The sequence below is a fragment of the Mixophyes fleayi genome, chromosome 3 (genome assembly GCF_038048845.1).
Source record: "Mixophyes fleayi isolate aMixFle1 chromosome 3, aMixFle1.hap1, whole genome shotgun sequence".
NCBI classification, from domain to species: domain Eukaryota; kingdom Metazoa; phylum Chordata; class Amphibia; order Anura; family Limnodynastidae; genus Mixophyes; species Mixophyes fleayi.
Window position 1 is genome coordinate 171,217,099 of NC_134404.1, and position 16,717 is coordinate 171,233,815.

Consider the following 16,717-nt stretch of genomic DNA (forward strand, 5'->3'; position numbering starts at 1 on the left):
CGTTAGCTCATCAATACTTAGCAGACCATTTAATAACAATAGTCTAGGAAAAAAACTTGCCAAATGAAATTGTGATTTAAAAGAGAACTTTTCACCTTACTACTAGTAGAACAATGCACTTGAACATAATTTTATAAATGACGTCTCTATGTACTTCTCTTTATTCCAAGCTGTTATAAATGGTGAGCTTTGCTTAGTTCATACTGTATGAAATAGAAGCTCTAGTACTTGCTGTAAGGCCATATATAATCTTTAAGAAAGGATCTAGCACAAGCTGTGTACCTGTAAACTGCAATCTGTCCCACTTCGAGGAGAGTCAGGGCATTGCCTATCACAGCCAGCGACTCATAAGCAAGCTAAAAAGCAAAAATAAATTAATTTCATCCAGGAGTACATTAATGCCAAAACAGATTTCATATATGTAATAAATATGCAATTTACAAGCAATCACCTGTTTGGAATGGTTGTCAACCATACTGGAGGAATCATCTATTGCTAAACAGATCTGGTATTGACGTTTGCTGGGTTTTGTCCTCCGTAGCCAAATCTTGTCTTTTCTGAATTGACTGGCTATGTATGGAATCACTTTTCGCATATTCAGCCTCTTTCCAGTCCTGTAATCACCTCTGCAGACGAAATAAAAAAACAAAATATTTACATTCAAGACTCCATTTATCCAAATTCACAAAGAAATTCTGTGAACTATGGCCACCTTACTTGTCTTGCTGGGGCATTTAGTGGTGATGTTGTAAATAGCAACCAGTTATTTTCTTTCATTTTCTAACCTTTACTACAAAAATGATGGTTCAAATCTGATAGCTTGCTATGGGCAACACTTCCTTTCTACAAACCAGATTTTATAAATATTCCACTATATAGGTTTATGGCATTTACAAAAGAGCACATAACCTTTACATTTTAATAGCAAGCTCAAAGGTCTGTGTAATTTATTTGAACATTTTCATACCAACTTTCTGAATTAGGACTTAAGCTTACAAAAATAGGATTGCCATTACATCTTCACATTGTCTTAGCCCCAACTCCTATTCTCTGCTTTATGCTGCCACCAACACATGTGACCTGTGAAGTACATCAGGTTGCCCATCACTGCTCTAAACCCACAACTTTAATAGTTGTCAATTACTAACAGCAAGTGAATATTATTCGACATGGAATTACACATCACTGAACTGACTTGAGTTTGGCTGCCTGTGTAGGTTCCAGTATGAGCCTCAGTTGTTCACATAGTTGCTGAGAGAGGGGGCTGGTGAGAAGGAGGTATCTCTGCCACATTTCAGCTGCAGCCTTCTCCTAGAAAAAAACCACACAGTATAAATAACAACTTGTATTTTATACAGATACTTTTACAGAAAGTTAAAATGAAAGCCCTTTCTTATTATCCTTAGAAAATGCTGACATTATTCAGTGCTGTATATTGAAGGGATCATCAAACAATAAACAAATAACATACAATGACATGAAAGAGAAGGTACAAGAGGTGCAAAAAACAACGGATACACAATAATTGTAGCTTCTGGTGGGGAAAGAGCATGGCGCTACTGTAAGGCAGAAGCGTTAACAGCTATGGGCCACTGACATTTCTGTGCAGTTTAACCATAACATAAAATCACTAGTTGGTGAGAAAACTAACTCTAGTAAGATATTATAGTGTAGGAAGGTGCAGTGTGAGCTTCACATATGCTGAATACAAGCTTTCTCTAACCATGGCACACATTTCACAAAGGTGTATCTGTTGCTCATGTGCTTAACAGTCAATTAAATCCCCCGACCATCAATACAAATTGTATGCCTGAAGAGTGTTTAATTTGTGGAGGCCCCATCCCGCCAACTTCACTAGGAAGTGGGCAGGATGCAGGAGAATGGCCTACCCTACCGGTGGACCTAGAGACCTACCCAGAATTCGGTAGTCTACCAGATATTCCAAGAGAGTAGGCAAGTATGCAAATAAACCCAAAGACTTAACATTTGTTGAATAAATAATACCTAAGTCAAGATGAAAGTGCCGTGTGAGGACACTCATACTGCTTTCATATCAATAGTAAAAGTTTTAGTAAGGTGCTGGTAATTGTTGAGTGCACTTCACTATTTGATCACAAAGTGCTACAATCATCACATAAAAGTAGAAATGTTGGTGTTTTGGTCTGGATCATTCAGGTTTTTGCTAATACAATGTCAAAAAAGACATCAGCAATAATCTTAGAAGCAACTGTTGCAACTCAATCTAAAAAGAGTTATAAGGCCATTTAAAAAAAACTATTAATTTCCAGGGCACCACAAGTACATCTGTTACACATGTCCCTGGAACAATACGAATGTAGTAGTTGAGATTATGTCGAGAGGCCAGAAAATTCACGTCTAGCTTATTCCTAAAGGAGAACAAGTCTCAGAAACCTCCTTTCAGATCTACCAGAGGAAGCTTCCCCATCCAACCAAGATAAACATAGCAGCAGGAATTGGTACATACGGTACTTCTATTGCCATTCTTAGATGTGAATACTCAGTCATCGCCAGGGTGCAATGTCCCAAGCCCTGATTCAAATAAGACACCACAATAATGTTTTCAGAATGGACCTAGATAGCAAATCTCCTAAAATCCACTTGAGCTGGGTCAGAAAAATTGCTACTCTAGGATGTTGATCAGAACATAGAGGAGACCAGACACACAGGAAACAATGGTAAAGATAGACAGAGTCTGACTGTCATAAAACATAAAAGGTTTCCAGAGAGACTACCATCAACAAATGTGTTAGGAAGCGATGTTAACTATTTGACTCCTGCAAGGCAGAATTTTGCAGGGGTAGGAGATTAATACAGCACGTTCTCCTCCATAATGGACACAACAGAGGCTCAACCTTTTAGTGGTGTGTAACAGTTCTTCTAAGAGCTACTACTGAGCAATAAACACTCCTCTTCTAAAAGATCCTGCTCTGTTCCTGCAAGACACCTGTATCTGCTGAAATCCAGTGGCCTACAGATAAGAGCTACCACTCTAATCAGTCTTCCAGTTCTCCTGTGTTGAAACCAGCTCCACAAGTCAATGCACTTCCAGCTATCCTGCAGTCCTGATAAACAGTAAGCGGTTAAGATGAACGAGCCAGTCACCGGCAAAGAGGTGCTGCAGCTGCTACATTATCTCCAATTATCTTACAATAAGCGGCTCCAGGTGCCAGTGAAGGAGCCTCGTGGAGGAAGTGAATTTTCTCCCATAACTAGGGCACCTCCGTTGTACACAGAGTTGACACTTATATTCCGTGAGTGTCTGGTGGTCAAAGAAAACCAGTAGGAGTGATTACCAGCCGGTTACTGAAGGTAAGAGGTACTCCAAGACAAATCTATAAACCCACCTTCCACCAGGGAGTGGGGCAGAGTAAGCCCATTGTATCACACCGGACAAAAAGGACATTAGTGGAAAAAGTGATCCCTCTACAGACCACTATCACTTTGTCAAAAGCTGTAATTGCCAACTTTACGGAGTCTAGGGCCACATCCTCTATATATGCAGCCTTTTTTTATTAGAAAGGATATTTGGGTTAAGTTCTTCTTGCTGACTGGAGCCTTAAAGGAGCCTGCATCCTACACAGAGATACTGGTAAACTTATAAAGATGCATCACTGGCATGTCTAAATCAGCTTAGTCAAAGGTATTAAAGACGAAAACCTTTTGAGAAGGTTTGAAACATTTGTATGACATGAACAACTCATTATTGACCATTGCATAAATGAGAGGCTCCAAGTGGGACTTGCAAACCTTTTGTGGAAAGAGGAACCTCAGAAGCTGCTTGAATGCTTGGTCTTGAGGACCTGTCTAATTAAGGTGTCCATCAAATACAATGCCAAAAGGAAAGCTTGTGGAGGGACTGCAGAAGTCCTTCACTGCCTTCCCCTATTTCAACTAACATACCCTCATATTCTGAGTTAGAGATCAGCAGTGGATTTGTTTGCACTATCCCCAATTGTCTCCACAGGTTAAGGGGTGGGAGAAGCCCCCTCAGACAGCCTAATAGACTGCAGACCCTGAACTACTCTATGAAGGAAAGCTATTAACTGTGACACATTTAGCATAAGAGTACTCATGAACAGAGAACGCTGCTAAGTCATGACCTGCGCAACACATTTCCTACTGTAATATATATACATATATATATATATATATATATATATATATATATATATATATATATATATATATATATATATATATATATATATATATATTAGAAGCCAATGAGGCGCTATGATTATATAAATGCACTAGGCCGCAGGCCTCGTGTGTCAATAGTCAAGTTGGAGTTCTAGTAGCTTTATATTTTATCGTAGGATGTGCATTGCTCCTTATAAAACCTGAATAATGGGTTTTGACAAAGCAATCAAAACATTTGAGTATTTTATTTTACACTTTTCTTTTTGTTAAAGTAAGTATTTTCTTTTTTTAATCAGAGAAATGAAAGCTGACAGTGTCATAAAGCCTTAGCTTGTGAGAAGATTTTGTGAGGGGTGGAGGGGGGATGTGACTGCAAGGGGGTGTAGGAGGACAGGACTTGTCCTGCATTGTAGTATTAAAAATATTTACTCTACGTATTTTTGAAAATTTAAGACCATTTAGCACTGCTCTTTTCCCATTTTTCACTCACAAAAAGTGTAATGTCTGGCAGAGGTATTTGGTGAGGGACGAGAAGAAGCAAAAGTATTTTTCAAACATTGTTTGAACAAATGTGAAATATCTTACGCTCAGGTAATGTAATAAAATATATTTTATAACAAGTGAGGTCAGTGAAAAAGATAAGGACAGCATGTTTCTACAAGCCCATCTCCCTATTGGTTATCAGTAGAGCTATATTTAAACCTGCAAATGCCAATATTTTACAATTGTAATACAATCTTTTGTGAGGATTCAAATCAAGTACAGCAAGTTTCAAAAGTTTTGGAAACTTATTTTAACCCCATATCTTGGCCATCAAGGACACATTTATTAGTCCTCTGTTTTGTAACTTGTTCTAACGTCAGAGAGATAAATACTGCAATCAATTCAGAAGTTTATTCAGGCACAAAATACCTACCTCTTCTGTTTTCCCACTTATTTGTGTCTGCCACGCCTCCAGTTGCTTTTCAAGCTCTCTCCTAAGATCTTCAGGATTGTGAGCAATCTACAGAAACAAATAGTATGCACAATGAGCATGGAAGTAGTAATATCCTCTAAATATGCACATTATTAATACATGTACATACAAAAAAGCACAGGCATAACACATATACAGACAAGGGAGTAGCAACAAGATCATAGCATTTGTGACTGGGTCCTGGTTGTAACCTATATATTCACTGGAATAAGGGGTACCGAAACTGTTCAGTCCACGGAATGTTGACCACCACACCAATGTGATTGCTGTGAGATTATGTAATTGCACAATGCTCTCACACGATTTTGGATTAAAAAAGTCTCCTAATGTAAATCTGCTGAACATTTGTGGCAAAGCAGCAAATCAGCATCTTTGGTACCACTGAAGGGAGGCAGACAAAAGACAAGGAGGTAGAGCCATTCATGGGGGTTTCTATGAACACAAAGGCATACCTAATGAGAGAATTATCTGGGGATAAAGTAGGTGTACTGTGTGTATTGTTAGAGTGAGGAGTGGATGTTATCCGAGCCAATTTGTACCTTATACATTGGTTATACCTCTGCATAGTGGTATGCATGATGGCTTTCACTGGCAAAACTACAGGTTATACAGTTGCATTTTTGCATCAAGGAGAAAGAAGAAAAAGAATGTGTATTCCAGGGGCACTCCGGGGTGGCCATAAACTTAAAATATAAACTTTACTAGGTATGCATTAAAACTATTGATTGGTTGGATAGAGAGCGAAAGAACATACAAAAAAAAAAGAAAAAAAAAAAAGTGTACTGTGAAATTAAAAAAATGCAAAATAAATTTCATAACCTCGCTGTTACAAGATAATAACGTATACAAATATAAATATGATTCGCTTGCACTGTGATCTCCAAATGTAACAAGGAATCATAACTATATAACATTTGGAGATCACAGTGCAAGCGAATCATATTTATATTTGTATACGTTATTATCTTGTGGTAACAGCGAGGTTATGAAATTTATTATGCATTTTTTAATTTCACAGTACACTTTTTTTTCTTTTCTTTTTTTTGTATGTTATTTCGCTCTCTATCCAACCAATCAATAGTTTTAATGCATACCTAATAAAGTTTATATTTTAAGTTTATGGCCACCCCGGAGTGCCCTTGGAATACACATTCTTTGTCTTCTTTCACTTCGATGCTTTAATGCCATGTGTTGGGTGCACCCTTTAGGACTACTTTTTCCTAAGTAATTTAAATTTAAGAGATATTAAGGAAAAAGGGCTAGAAATTTATACCTGGTGCGGTGATTCCTTTCTTTACTCAAAAGTTGGATTTTGAAGTTACCTGTGCGGTTCTCTCTTTTAAAAACTCCCAAGCAGTATGTATGGTAGACTCTGTGCTTCTGTCCTGTTTCTCCATTTCTGTATTTGTGGGTTCCAAAACTCTACTTTGTGTATCATCTTCTACAGCTAAACCTTGAATGTCTAGTTCAGATTCCTTTGGTCCTGTATTAGGAGGTAATTAACATAATACTCAATTCACAGGGGCAAAAGCAGACTCGTGTGTGTGTGTGTGTGTATATATATATATATATATATATATATATATATATATATATATATATATATATATATATATATATATATATATCATGGAAAATCATTTTTTGAACGCTTAGGACACAAATATTAAGTTAGAAAAGAAGATCTAACCAGATTCCAAAGTCTAGTATTGGCAAAAGTATTTCAAACAAATGCAAAGTACCTGCTGATTCAAAAGTGCACAATTCTTACTTGTGTGTTCTAAATAGTTTATGGATTTCTTTTGCAAAAAATGTTTTATACTATGGGATTTTACCTTGTGTTGTGGACTCGTTGGACCGTAGTTCCTCTGGTTTTAGTTGGTCAACATTAATAGCTTCAAGATCCTCATCCTTCTGCAGCTCCATTTCCACATCTTCCTGCACAGAAATGTCGTCTTTTACCTCATTGTGAGGTTGTACTGCTTTCTCCTGCTCTTTGCTGGCTGTATCTGTACAGCAGAGACAAGACCAAATATAAGTCTATAAGACCAAGCACTATACCAAACATTAAGAGGACCTACTAAAAGTCAAAACAGCTGATGTCACTAGATTCAGAGACTCATAAAGGCAACCAACAGGTAACCAACACTGGAAATGAAGTAGCTAGGTTGGCCATGGCATACCTTTAACTTGTTAAAGTCAAGTTTAATACACCTTAAACAGAATACAAACGCAAATGCCATACAGCTCAATGTGACGCAACTGTGGATCTCTTTACATATATAAAACATATGAAGTGACCTGTGAAAGCAATTTATTTTGTAATCTGAATGCACTTTATGAACACACATACAAATCCTACATTAAGTCACAGTCTCTCTAAGTTTAAATAAGACAATTTTAGTCTGTATAAAGCACTGGCTATGCTTGGAGTCTATGCATGACACACATAAATAGCCAAGCAATTAACCATGACATCTTGCACTTGCAATAATAAATGCTATTGTGGTTCTCAATGGATTCTGCTTTTAATGCTATAATAAGGTAATTTATTTCCTAATGTAAAATTGTATGAAATCACAAGCCATAGAGGAGTTCCATGGCCATATAAAGGGAGAAGAGGGTATGCCAAATGCTTTTATACAGACGACTTCTAATATTCGTAATAACTACACTTGGGGGTGCATTATTCCATATTGCAGAACCCAATATTTGTACAAATATTTATAAGCAATTATACATATACTGGCATTGTTTGTGTAGTAAAGAAAAATATAATTGTAGAATGGGATAAATACGGTCTTTACAAAAAAAAAACGTCCACAATCCAGACCAAAACAAATAATAAATAGTATATACCATAAGTCTGTGCATCATAAGACTCAGCTCCCTGCTTGATGTGCTCATAAGCATCAGCATCCCGTTTCTGCTGCTGTGGCTGTTTGCCACCATCTTCCATTTCACTGCTGGACTCTATGGTTCGCAGCCTCTTATGCACCTGCTCATTGTGATCCCCCAAAGAACGGTCATCATCTGCCTGGCCAGGCTTACGCTTCATGCTCTGGAAAACAATAAAAGTGTTATCTGAATCTTGTAGGTGAACAGAACAAGAGATAAGAGTAGGACATCCACTTTACAGAACAAAAGCTGTGGTACGGCGCAGTCAACCATACAAAACCATGCGAACCGGTATAATTACACAAAGTACAAGTGGTATGATAGTTCATTAAAGGCACAGACAATTTTTTTCCTTCTTTTTCCATAAGAGTTTTATAAAAAGTTACATATCTAAGCTTGTAAAAGCGTATAAAGACAAAAATACTGACCATCATTTGTGTTTTTTATTTCCCATCTAAAACTGGCCACATGTGGATTTTGTCAGCCAGTTTGCTCATTGTAAAACATTAGAGTAAATAAGTTTCATAAAGAGCAGGCCAGATGTGAAATATACTATGCTATTCAGGTTATACTATACATAAATTCAATGCATATAAAACCAGGAATAGACCACAAAAGCTTATATATCTAATGTGTGCACTTGTCAGCCCACACTGAAATTAGAGGAACAGATCTAAAATATACTCATTGGATGTACTCAGCTCGAGTCCGTTTCTAACCATAAGCACCATGCAGAAAGTATTATATATCTCTGTCTCTCTCTCTCATATATATATATATTTTATTTCCAGAGGAGAGATAAGACAAAGGTGGTGATATGGAAACATTTAAATGGATCAAGTACATAAAAACTGATATATAGTGAAGTTTTTGGTTGATACAAGGGACCGAAACATAAGGTAACTGGGCAATTATAAACTAAGCACTAATTATACACCCCATGCCATACAAAAGCACATGCAATCCACACACAAAAGCAGCATCATAAAATATTTCACATGTTTACAATGTATCTCGCTTAGAACTACACAGAGCAGCAGTAGGGTAAATATTGTAAGTTACAAAGACAAACAAGTTACCTGCGTACTGCGAACACTGTGTTTCTCCAATGCCAAACGTGCCATTAGTTTGGATTCGTGCCCCTCAGACTGACTTGCATCTGCAGTTCCTGTACCATGATCCTAAACATCATAAAGAAAAGAGTTTGTGGATTCATTTGAAAACTGTAGTAACACAGGTACAGTTTATTACAAAGAGTCTGTGCAAAGTTCTCTGAAAGTTTAAAACAATGAGTTAAAGGTAGTCTTTTCTTGGCAGGTATTGAAAATAGTAACATTCTTTCTGTTGCTTGGGAGAAGCAAATCTATTTAAATCTATTTTTGAATGTATTGTACCATTTGGTACCATCCAGTGAATACAGAGAGGTGATTAGGGATTTCATTTCACCTCTTTGGCTTCATCCTTTTCTGAAGCTGCACCGGCCAATTCATTAGCACTGTCGCTCTGCAAGTTGTCCTCCGCAGTCTGACCACATGTCTCATGTTCCATTCTCTGAGCAGAGTCCGGGACTTCCTCATCCGGAATGAGCTTTTCTTCATCCTTCTGATAGGGAACATAAATACTCATTAGCTTATCTGTATATTGCAGATCAAGATGACTAACATAAAAGGTGATACATAGCAGTGTTTCCCATTGTAATGTTGTGACACATCTATGATAAAATATTATACTAAATAAAACTAGAATTATAAAGACGAGCCATGGCAAATGTTACTATCAGTATTAAATTTCTATTAAAATATATATTTTATATATCCTTTCCATGTCATATCGATTTTTTTCCCCCCCTTTCACTGATCACACCTAAATTCTTGTGACGTATTCTGACTAGCACTTTCAAACAAAAATATTTCCTGCAAGGCTGTGAATCACTGTTTATGCTCCATAATTTTTCTAGATCTAATTTTATACACATTAAATACACATAAGGACAATTTTACAAAAGCTGAGGTTGAAAATTGAGCAGAGAAAACAATGGTAGTTATGAAATGTTAAAATCTCAAATGTATTACAAATTGTTTAAAAAGGTGTATAATGAAGACTAACATTCATCTAAGAAACAGGACATAGCATTGTCCACAGAAAAAAAGAGAAAATAAATCGACAGCGCTAACAATCAGTGTAAATAACAACCAAAAAATATTCAAAAAAGTACCTCTCATTGAGCCAACTATGGCAGAATACTACTCACCACAGAAATGGTAATATTCTGAATGTTTGGTTGTAATTTATACCTATTATTAGAGCTGTAAATGAGTTTCCTTTTCTGGTTTGGTTCTTTCTACTCATCAAGAAAAATGGTTCTCTCTAAATTTCTAGCTGCTTATATTGCTAATAATTTTCCACAGGTTTTTACGTTAAATAAACATTTTCACAATTATATTAGCATAATGTATTTAAACTAGCACCCGATACATTTTTTTCTTTCCTGAAATTATGGCATATTGTTTACTCATTCAGAGAGCACTGGAATTGTACACTTTACTGCACACAGGGTCCCCGAGAACCCGGGATAAATAAAACAAAAAATATTTGGGGAAGGATCATCATCATCATCATTTATTTATATAGCGCCACTAATTCCGCAGCGCTGTACAGAGAACTGATTCACATCTGTCCCTGCCCCATGGAGCTTACAGTTAAATTCCTTAATATACACACACAGACAGAGGGGGAGACAGATAGGGAGAGACTAGGGTCAATTTTGATAGCAGCCAATTAACCTACCAGTATGTTTTTCGAGTGTGGGAGGAAACCGGAGCACCCGGAGGAAACCCACACAAACACGGGGAGAACATACAAACTCCACACAGATAAGGCTATGGTCAGGAATTGAACTGATGACCCCAGTGCTGTAAGGCAGAAGTGCTAACCACTGAGCCAACCGTGCTGCCCAAGGATCTCTGGATTGACTATAGAGCATCTAGGGGTGAATCCAGCAGCGTTGTGCAGCAGAGGTCTGGACAGTCCTCATACCTAGTGATTGATGCAGTGGACGGTCCTAGTCAGAGCTGGGTAGGAAGAGATGCTGCACTCCAGCCATGGCTGTCACAGCAGAGCAGCTTCTAAGGGCATATGGAGGCAAAGCTCCTGGACGTTGGACAGGAAATGTAAAGATTAAATCTCAACCCAGCCTTATTAGAAGGGTGGAAAGGGGGCTCAGCCCCTTCAACATGCATAGAGAAGGGGGAGAACACACTGTCCATGCCACTAAGTGTAGTGTAAACTTAAGTTTCAGAGCTTAACAAATGTTTATGACATATAAGAGAATCAGTTGGGACTGGTTAAAAGAGACAGTGGGCTGGATTACCCCCTGCCAGAATGTGTACATAAAATAAAGGGCCCAGATAAAGTGCATGTAAGATCTACAGTGGTGCACGAAGCGGGGGGTTTCTGGGTTTCCAGAAACCCCTCCCCTCCGTTAAAGAAGTGCCCTACATAGCGGCACTGTACCATTGTGGAAGCGTCTTTGACAGTGCCGCGGCTACTGTATAGTACAGTGCTGCCTAAACGGAGCTGCTGCGCATGCTCTCGCTTTTTTCCCCCCCCCTCACCGTGGAGGGGAAACCCCCCCTTAAAAATTCCCCGTGCGCCCCTGATCTACTACCTTAAAATTGGTGTTTTGTGTTACAGGCTATTTAAGAATGATTTCTGAGCAAATAAACATCACTACTACTAAAGACCCTGTAAGATGTCTATACCAGCCTGTGACCTCTAACCTCAGCTGTCCTGTGTTAAGCCCAGTGCCCTGAGTCAACTCTATGCTCATTATCCAGCAGTCCTGATCCAAAGTAAGTGGTCAGGAGGATGCAGCCAGAGTAACCTGCAAAGGGGTGCTGCTGCAGTTACACGACCTAGATGCAGCTGGTTCCAGGTGATGGTGAAAGAGAGAGTCTGGCAGTGAAGTGTCTATTCTCCTACAAATGGATGCACCACTGTGATGCAAAGTTGACACTTGTGAGTGTTCAGTTTGAACAAGCAGCACCAGTAGGTAGCAGTAAAATACTGATGGTAAGAGAAACCCCAGTCTGTAAATACCCCTACAGGGTGGCAAAGTAATCCCATCCTCTCACAACAGCCTTTTTGAACTTGTTTTTGTTTAAATAAGAATAACTTCACTACAACAACTTCACTAATTATAGAATTTATAATTTCATTACAACAGATTCAATGACAATAATTCTGATGCCCATGAAAAAGTTTAATACACAGCATAAAATATATTATAGTTTGTCTTTTTACCTTATTCATAGCTTTTCCACTAATATGTTAATATCCAAGGTACTATTACTGCGTTCCACAGACATCCAGCTTTATGGTACAGCAAGTAAAACACATTATCCACCACTATAGGCACTGTGGCAGAAATCGTCAACTATCTCATACAGATTCCTGCAGTCACTGGGGTGCTATTAGAATGCACATTCCCAATGTGTCAAATTAACAACTGGGTATCCATGAGGACACTATCATTATTAACATTTGAGAATGTAGCAGAACCATGTACCAAGTAACACGGACTCTATGTCATTGACAATTTAAGTGTGGGATAGGCTGAGTTGCTGATTCTACATCACGGTTTGTAAATGGACAGCAAGGTTTAACAATTTTCGCTATCATTTTAACTACATTTTGTACTTTAACAAAATTATTTGATAATTCTCACCTGAGGCATGAGGCTTTGGTCAGTTGGTAGCCCATTCTCCTCATTTCTAGCGGGTTCCTCTTTTTCCTCTTCTTTTGTGAGCTCTGGTATTTTGTCTCCTGCTTCATCATGTGCAGACTCTTCCTCTTCTTCTTGTGGAACCTCTTCTTCCTTCTCTCCCACCTTTTCTTGACCATCAGCTTGTTCGGTTTCTGTAGATTCTTCAACCTCGTCTTCAGGTTTTCCCTCCTCTCTCCCTTCTTGTTCTATACTTTCTTCCTTTACATCCATTGCCTTTTCCTCTATATCAAAAGGATTTTCTTCTGTAACAGAAGAGAATTGCACAATCAGCACCCATCAGACTAACCTGCAACATGTCAGTCACAGTGTATTGGAGCGAGACACAAGAGAAAGTAAATATCCAGTGTAATAATATATGAACTAATGTATGAACTAGATTAGTAAAGACGTATGGTTCACTTATGTACAGTAGTGGGCATGGCTAAAGAAGTGTTATTTTGGGAATTCAGAAACAAGTTTGATCTAACTTGTGGCAGTATAGACAAATCATTCACTTCATTAATTAACTTCACAAGCTGTAATGAGATACATCTAAAACCACAGGTTATTGATTCATTAAGATTCTGGCACAGCAATAGACTTATTACACATGTACAATGGCAAGATAACAAATAATTGTTAAAGATTCAGTACAGATACTGGAATCCTATTTCATATAAGGCAGTCTTACCTTGCTGTACAAACAATATGGTTAAAGGCAAAAAATACTGGTTTCTTACACATTACCAAAGCCTTTTTATTACAGAGGTTGAAGTGGAGCGATATACCTTACCCACTGTGATATACCTCCCCACTGCTCATAACAGGTCAGGAACAGCATGAGTAACATGAGAGCTCTCGGCTTGCTTTATTTTATTCATACAAGCACAGATTGGCTCAGTTAGTGCTCATTCAAAGAAATAGCGCTGACAATTGTATCAATGAGGATATTTTCCAACAAAATATAATGGTAAATCTCACCGACTCACCTATCATCCGTGCTTCTTAGGGGGGAAATTCAATTCAAAGTGATGTGATGGCGGACAACATTGAGATGTCCAGGTGCACACATTGGCGCCTATTACAGTAAGGAATCTACGCTAATTTGTCTTCGCACTTCTATGGGGTGCAAGGAAAAATGAGCAGAGAAACATTGTCACGGAGTGTCTTCATAGATTGCAATCGGAGGCACTCTGCGGCACATCACTTTGAATTGAATCTCCCCCTTACAATGAACACTAATGCTGAGCACACACCTATGCAATCTTTTTTCAGATGCAATTTCTGTAACCATTTCACCAATGATTGAAAGTCTCAATGATCAAGTAGATTCATGCATAGACACCTATATTATTTACCTACAGATCAGTGAACTTCCCGTCTCATAACCATCCACTGAAAAGATTGCAACTCTGTACACACTCTACAGATAGCTGCCTACACTGCTGAAACTATCGGCAGAAGATTTGGACAGTCGGTCGTGAGTGCATACACACTTCATGTTTGCCTGACATCATTCCATTGTTGATCACGATTTTTAGGAAGTTTAGAAAACCGAATTAGATGCAATTTCATCACATATACTGGTATCTACACTCCTATAGAAATTCTCTGGACACTGCAAAACAAACATACTTACAATCTCTCATCTATACTCAGGCGTCTAACCCCAAACGCCTTTTTAACACATTTAAATCTTCCCACCCCAAACCCTCTACTACCCATCAGTGCCTAGGATCTTGCTTCCTATTTCAAGGACAAAATAGATAAGATCAGATTTGAAATGGTATTATCTCCCTTGACAAGCAATCAGCTTAATTCCTTTGCAGCACCCTCTGGCACTCTCTCTTCATTTGATCCCACAAATGAAGAGGACGTTTCTACTCTCTTCTCATCTTCCTACTCTACCCCATATCCTCTAGATTTCATACCCTTACAAATTGGTAGGTCCCTGTCTCCTGTACTCATTGCACCTTTAACTAAAATCTGTAATCTCTGTACTGGTATTTTTCCATTACTAATTTTGAAAAAACTAAATTCTGACTCAAAATCTCTCTCAAATTACCGCCCCATCTCTCAGGTCCCATGCCCCTCCAAGCTTCTCGAGAGAATAGCCTACACTCGCCTCACACACTTTCTTACAGCAAACAATCTACTGGATTCTCTTCAGTCAGGCTTTCGCTCTCAACACTCCACAGAGACTGCGCTGACCAAGGTTGTCAATGATTTGATCACAGCAAAAACTGAAGGCCATTACTTACTTCTAATTCTCCTGGATCTCTCTGCTGCATTCGACACTGTTGAACACTCTCTCCTCATAAAAACGCTACAATCCCTAGGTCTTCAAGACTTCCTGTCCTATCCTGGTTCTCATCCTACCTGTCTAATCACTCTTTCAGTGTTAATTTCTCTGGATCCACCTCCGCTTCCTTTATCAGTTGGAGTACCACAAGGCTCAGTCCTAGGTCATCATCATTTATTTATATAGTGCCAACATATTCCGTAGGGCTTTACAATTGGGGACAAACACAGTAAACTAATAAACAAACTGGGTAAAACAGGCAAAGATGTGAGAAGGCCCTGCTCGCAAGCTTACAATCTATGGGACAATGGGAGTTTGATACATGAGGTTAAATCTACATTTTGCATTTCGGTCCAGCCAGACTGCAAAGGTAACAGTGATTCGTAAGCTAAATGATACCGTCACACAACAATGTTGGTCAGGGGGCAGTTGTCTTGTGTGAAATTGTGTAACGGGTCCTCTGCTATTCTCTACCTACACCAGTTCTCTTGGAACACTAATAAGCTCCTATGAATTTCAGTATCATCTCTATGCGGATGATACACAAATCTATCTATCCTCTCCTGATCTTTCACCATCTGTATTGTCTCGCGTTACTGACTGTCTTTCTGCCATTTCATCTTGGATGTCTTCTCGCCAACTCAAACTCAATCTTTCAAAAACTGAATTAATAATATTCTCACCCAAAAACAGAATCTTCCAGCCTGACATTTCTGTTTCTGTTGAGAACATGACCAGATATCCAACCATGCAACCTTGCTGCCAAGGTATAATCCTTGGCAGCAAGGATTACACCTTATTCCCCACATCGAATCTACATCTAAATCATGTTACATACATCAAAATGGACATTTCCACAATACACACACATCTCGCACAGGACACTGCAAAAACCTTAATTCATGCACTCAGACTTGGTCTTCCCAAAATCAGACTTGAAACCCTACAATCTATTTTGCACACAGCGGTTATATTGATTTTCCTTGCACACTGTTCATACTCTACTGAGCCACGTTGTCAGTCTCTACATTGGTTGCCTGTTTTTCAACAAATCCAATATAAAATTCTTCTACTAACATACAAGGCCGTCAACAACAAAATTGCACCGACATACATCTCCTCACTTGTCTCAAAATATCTCCCAACTCGACACCTCCGTTCTGCGCAAGATCTGCGTCTCTCTTCCACTCTCATCACATCCTCCCAGTCCCGGTTACAGGACTTTTTTCGGGCTGCACCTACTTTGTGGAATTCCATCCCTCGCACAGTAAGACTTTCCTCTAGTCTTCAAACCTTCAAGCGTTCTCTGAAAACACTCCTTTCAGACAAGCTTATAATATTGCTCAACCAGCATCTTAATCTCCCTAGTTTACCCTATTACCACCGTCTACACAGCTAACACAAGACAACAACCCTTTGACCAACATAGCTGTGTGGCTGATCACACAACCCACTCAATACTTTTTACCTTTCCATTCTAGCTGGTCCAATGTGCAATATGACGTAGCACATGCCCTTGTGTATCAAACTCCCATTGTCCCATAGATTGTAAGCTTGTGAGCAGGGTTCTCTTACTTCTCTGTCTGTATGTATTACCCGGTATTGTTTTATTAAT

At 38.6% G+C, this 16,717-nt stretch overlaps 1 protein-coding gene across 1 annotated transcript in view; it reads right to left on the reverse strand.

Annotated features, from left to right (window-relative positions):
• MDN1 (midasin AAA ATPase 1) overlaps positions 1 to 16,717 on the reverse strand; it is a 258,414-nt gene that overhangs the window by 6,788 nt on the left and 234,909 nt on the right. Inside the window, exons 89-98 of the mRNA XM_075202780.1 lie at positions 12,762 to 13,063; positions 9,482 to 9,637; positions 9,115 to 9,216; positions 7,997 to 8,198; positions 6,973 to 7,146; positions 6,460 to 6,620; positions 5,078 to 5,164; positions 1,196 to 1,311; positions 452 to 626; positions 283 to 356 (exon numbers count right to left, since the gene is read on the reverse strand). Of these exons, the coding sequence (XP_075058881.1) occupies positions 283 to 356; positions 452 to 626; positions 1,196 to 1,311; positions 5,078 to 5,164; positions 6,460 to 6,620; positions 6,973 to 7,146; positions 7,997 to 8,198; positions 9,115 to 9,216; positions 9,482 to 9,637; positions 12,762 to 13,063 (1,549 nt within the window). The remainder of the gene's footprint in view (positions 1 to 282; positions 357 to 451; positions 627 to 1,195; positions 1,312 to 5,077; positions 5,165 to 6,459; positions 6,621 to 6,972; positions 7,147 to 7,996; positions 8,199 to 9,114; positions 9,217 to 9,481; positions 9,638 to 12,761; positions 13,064 to 16,717) is intronic.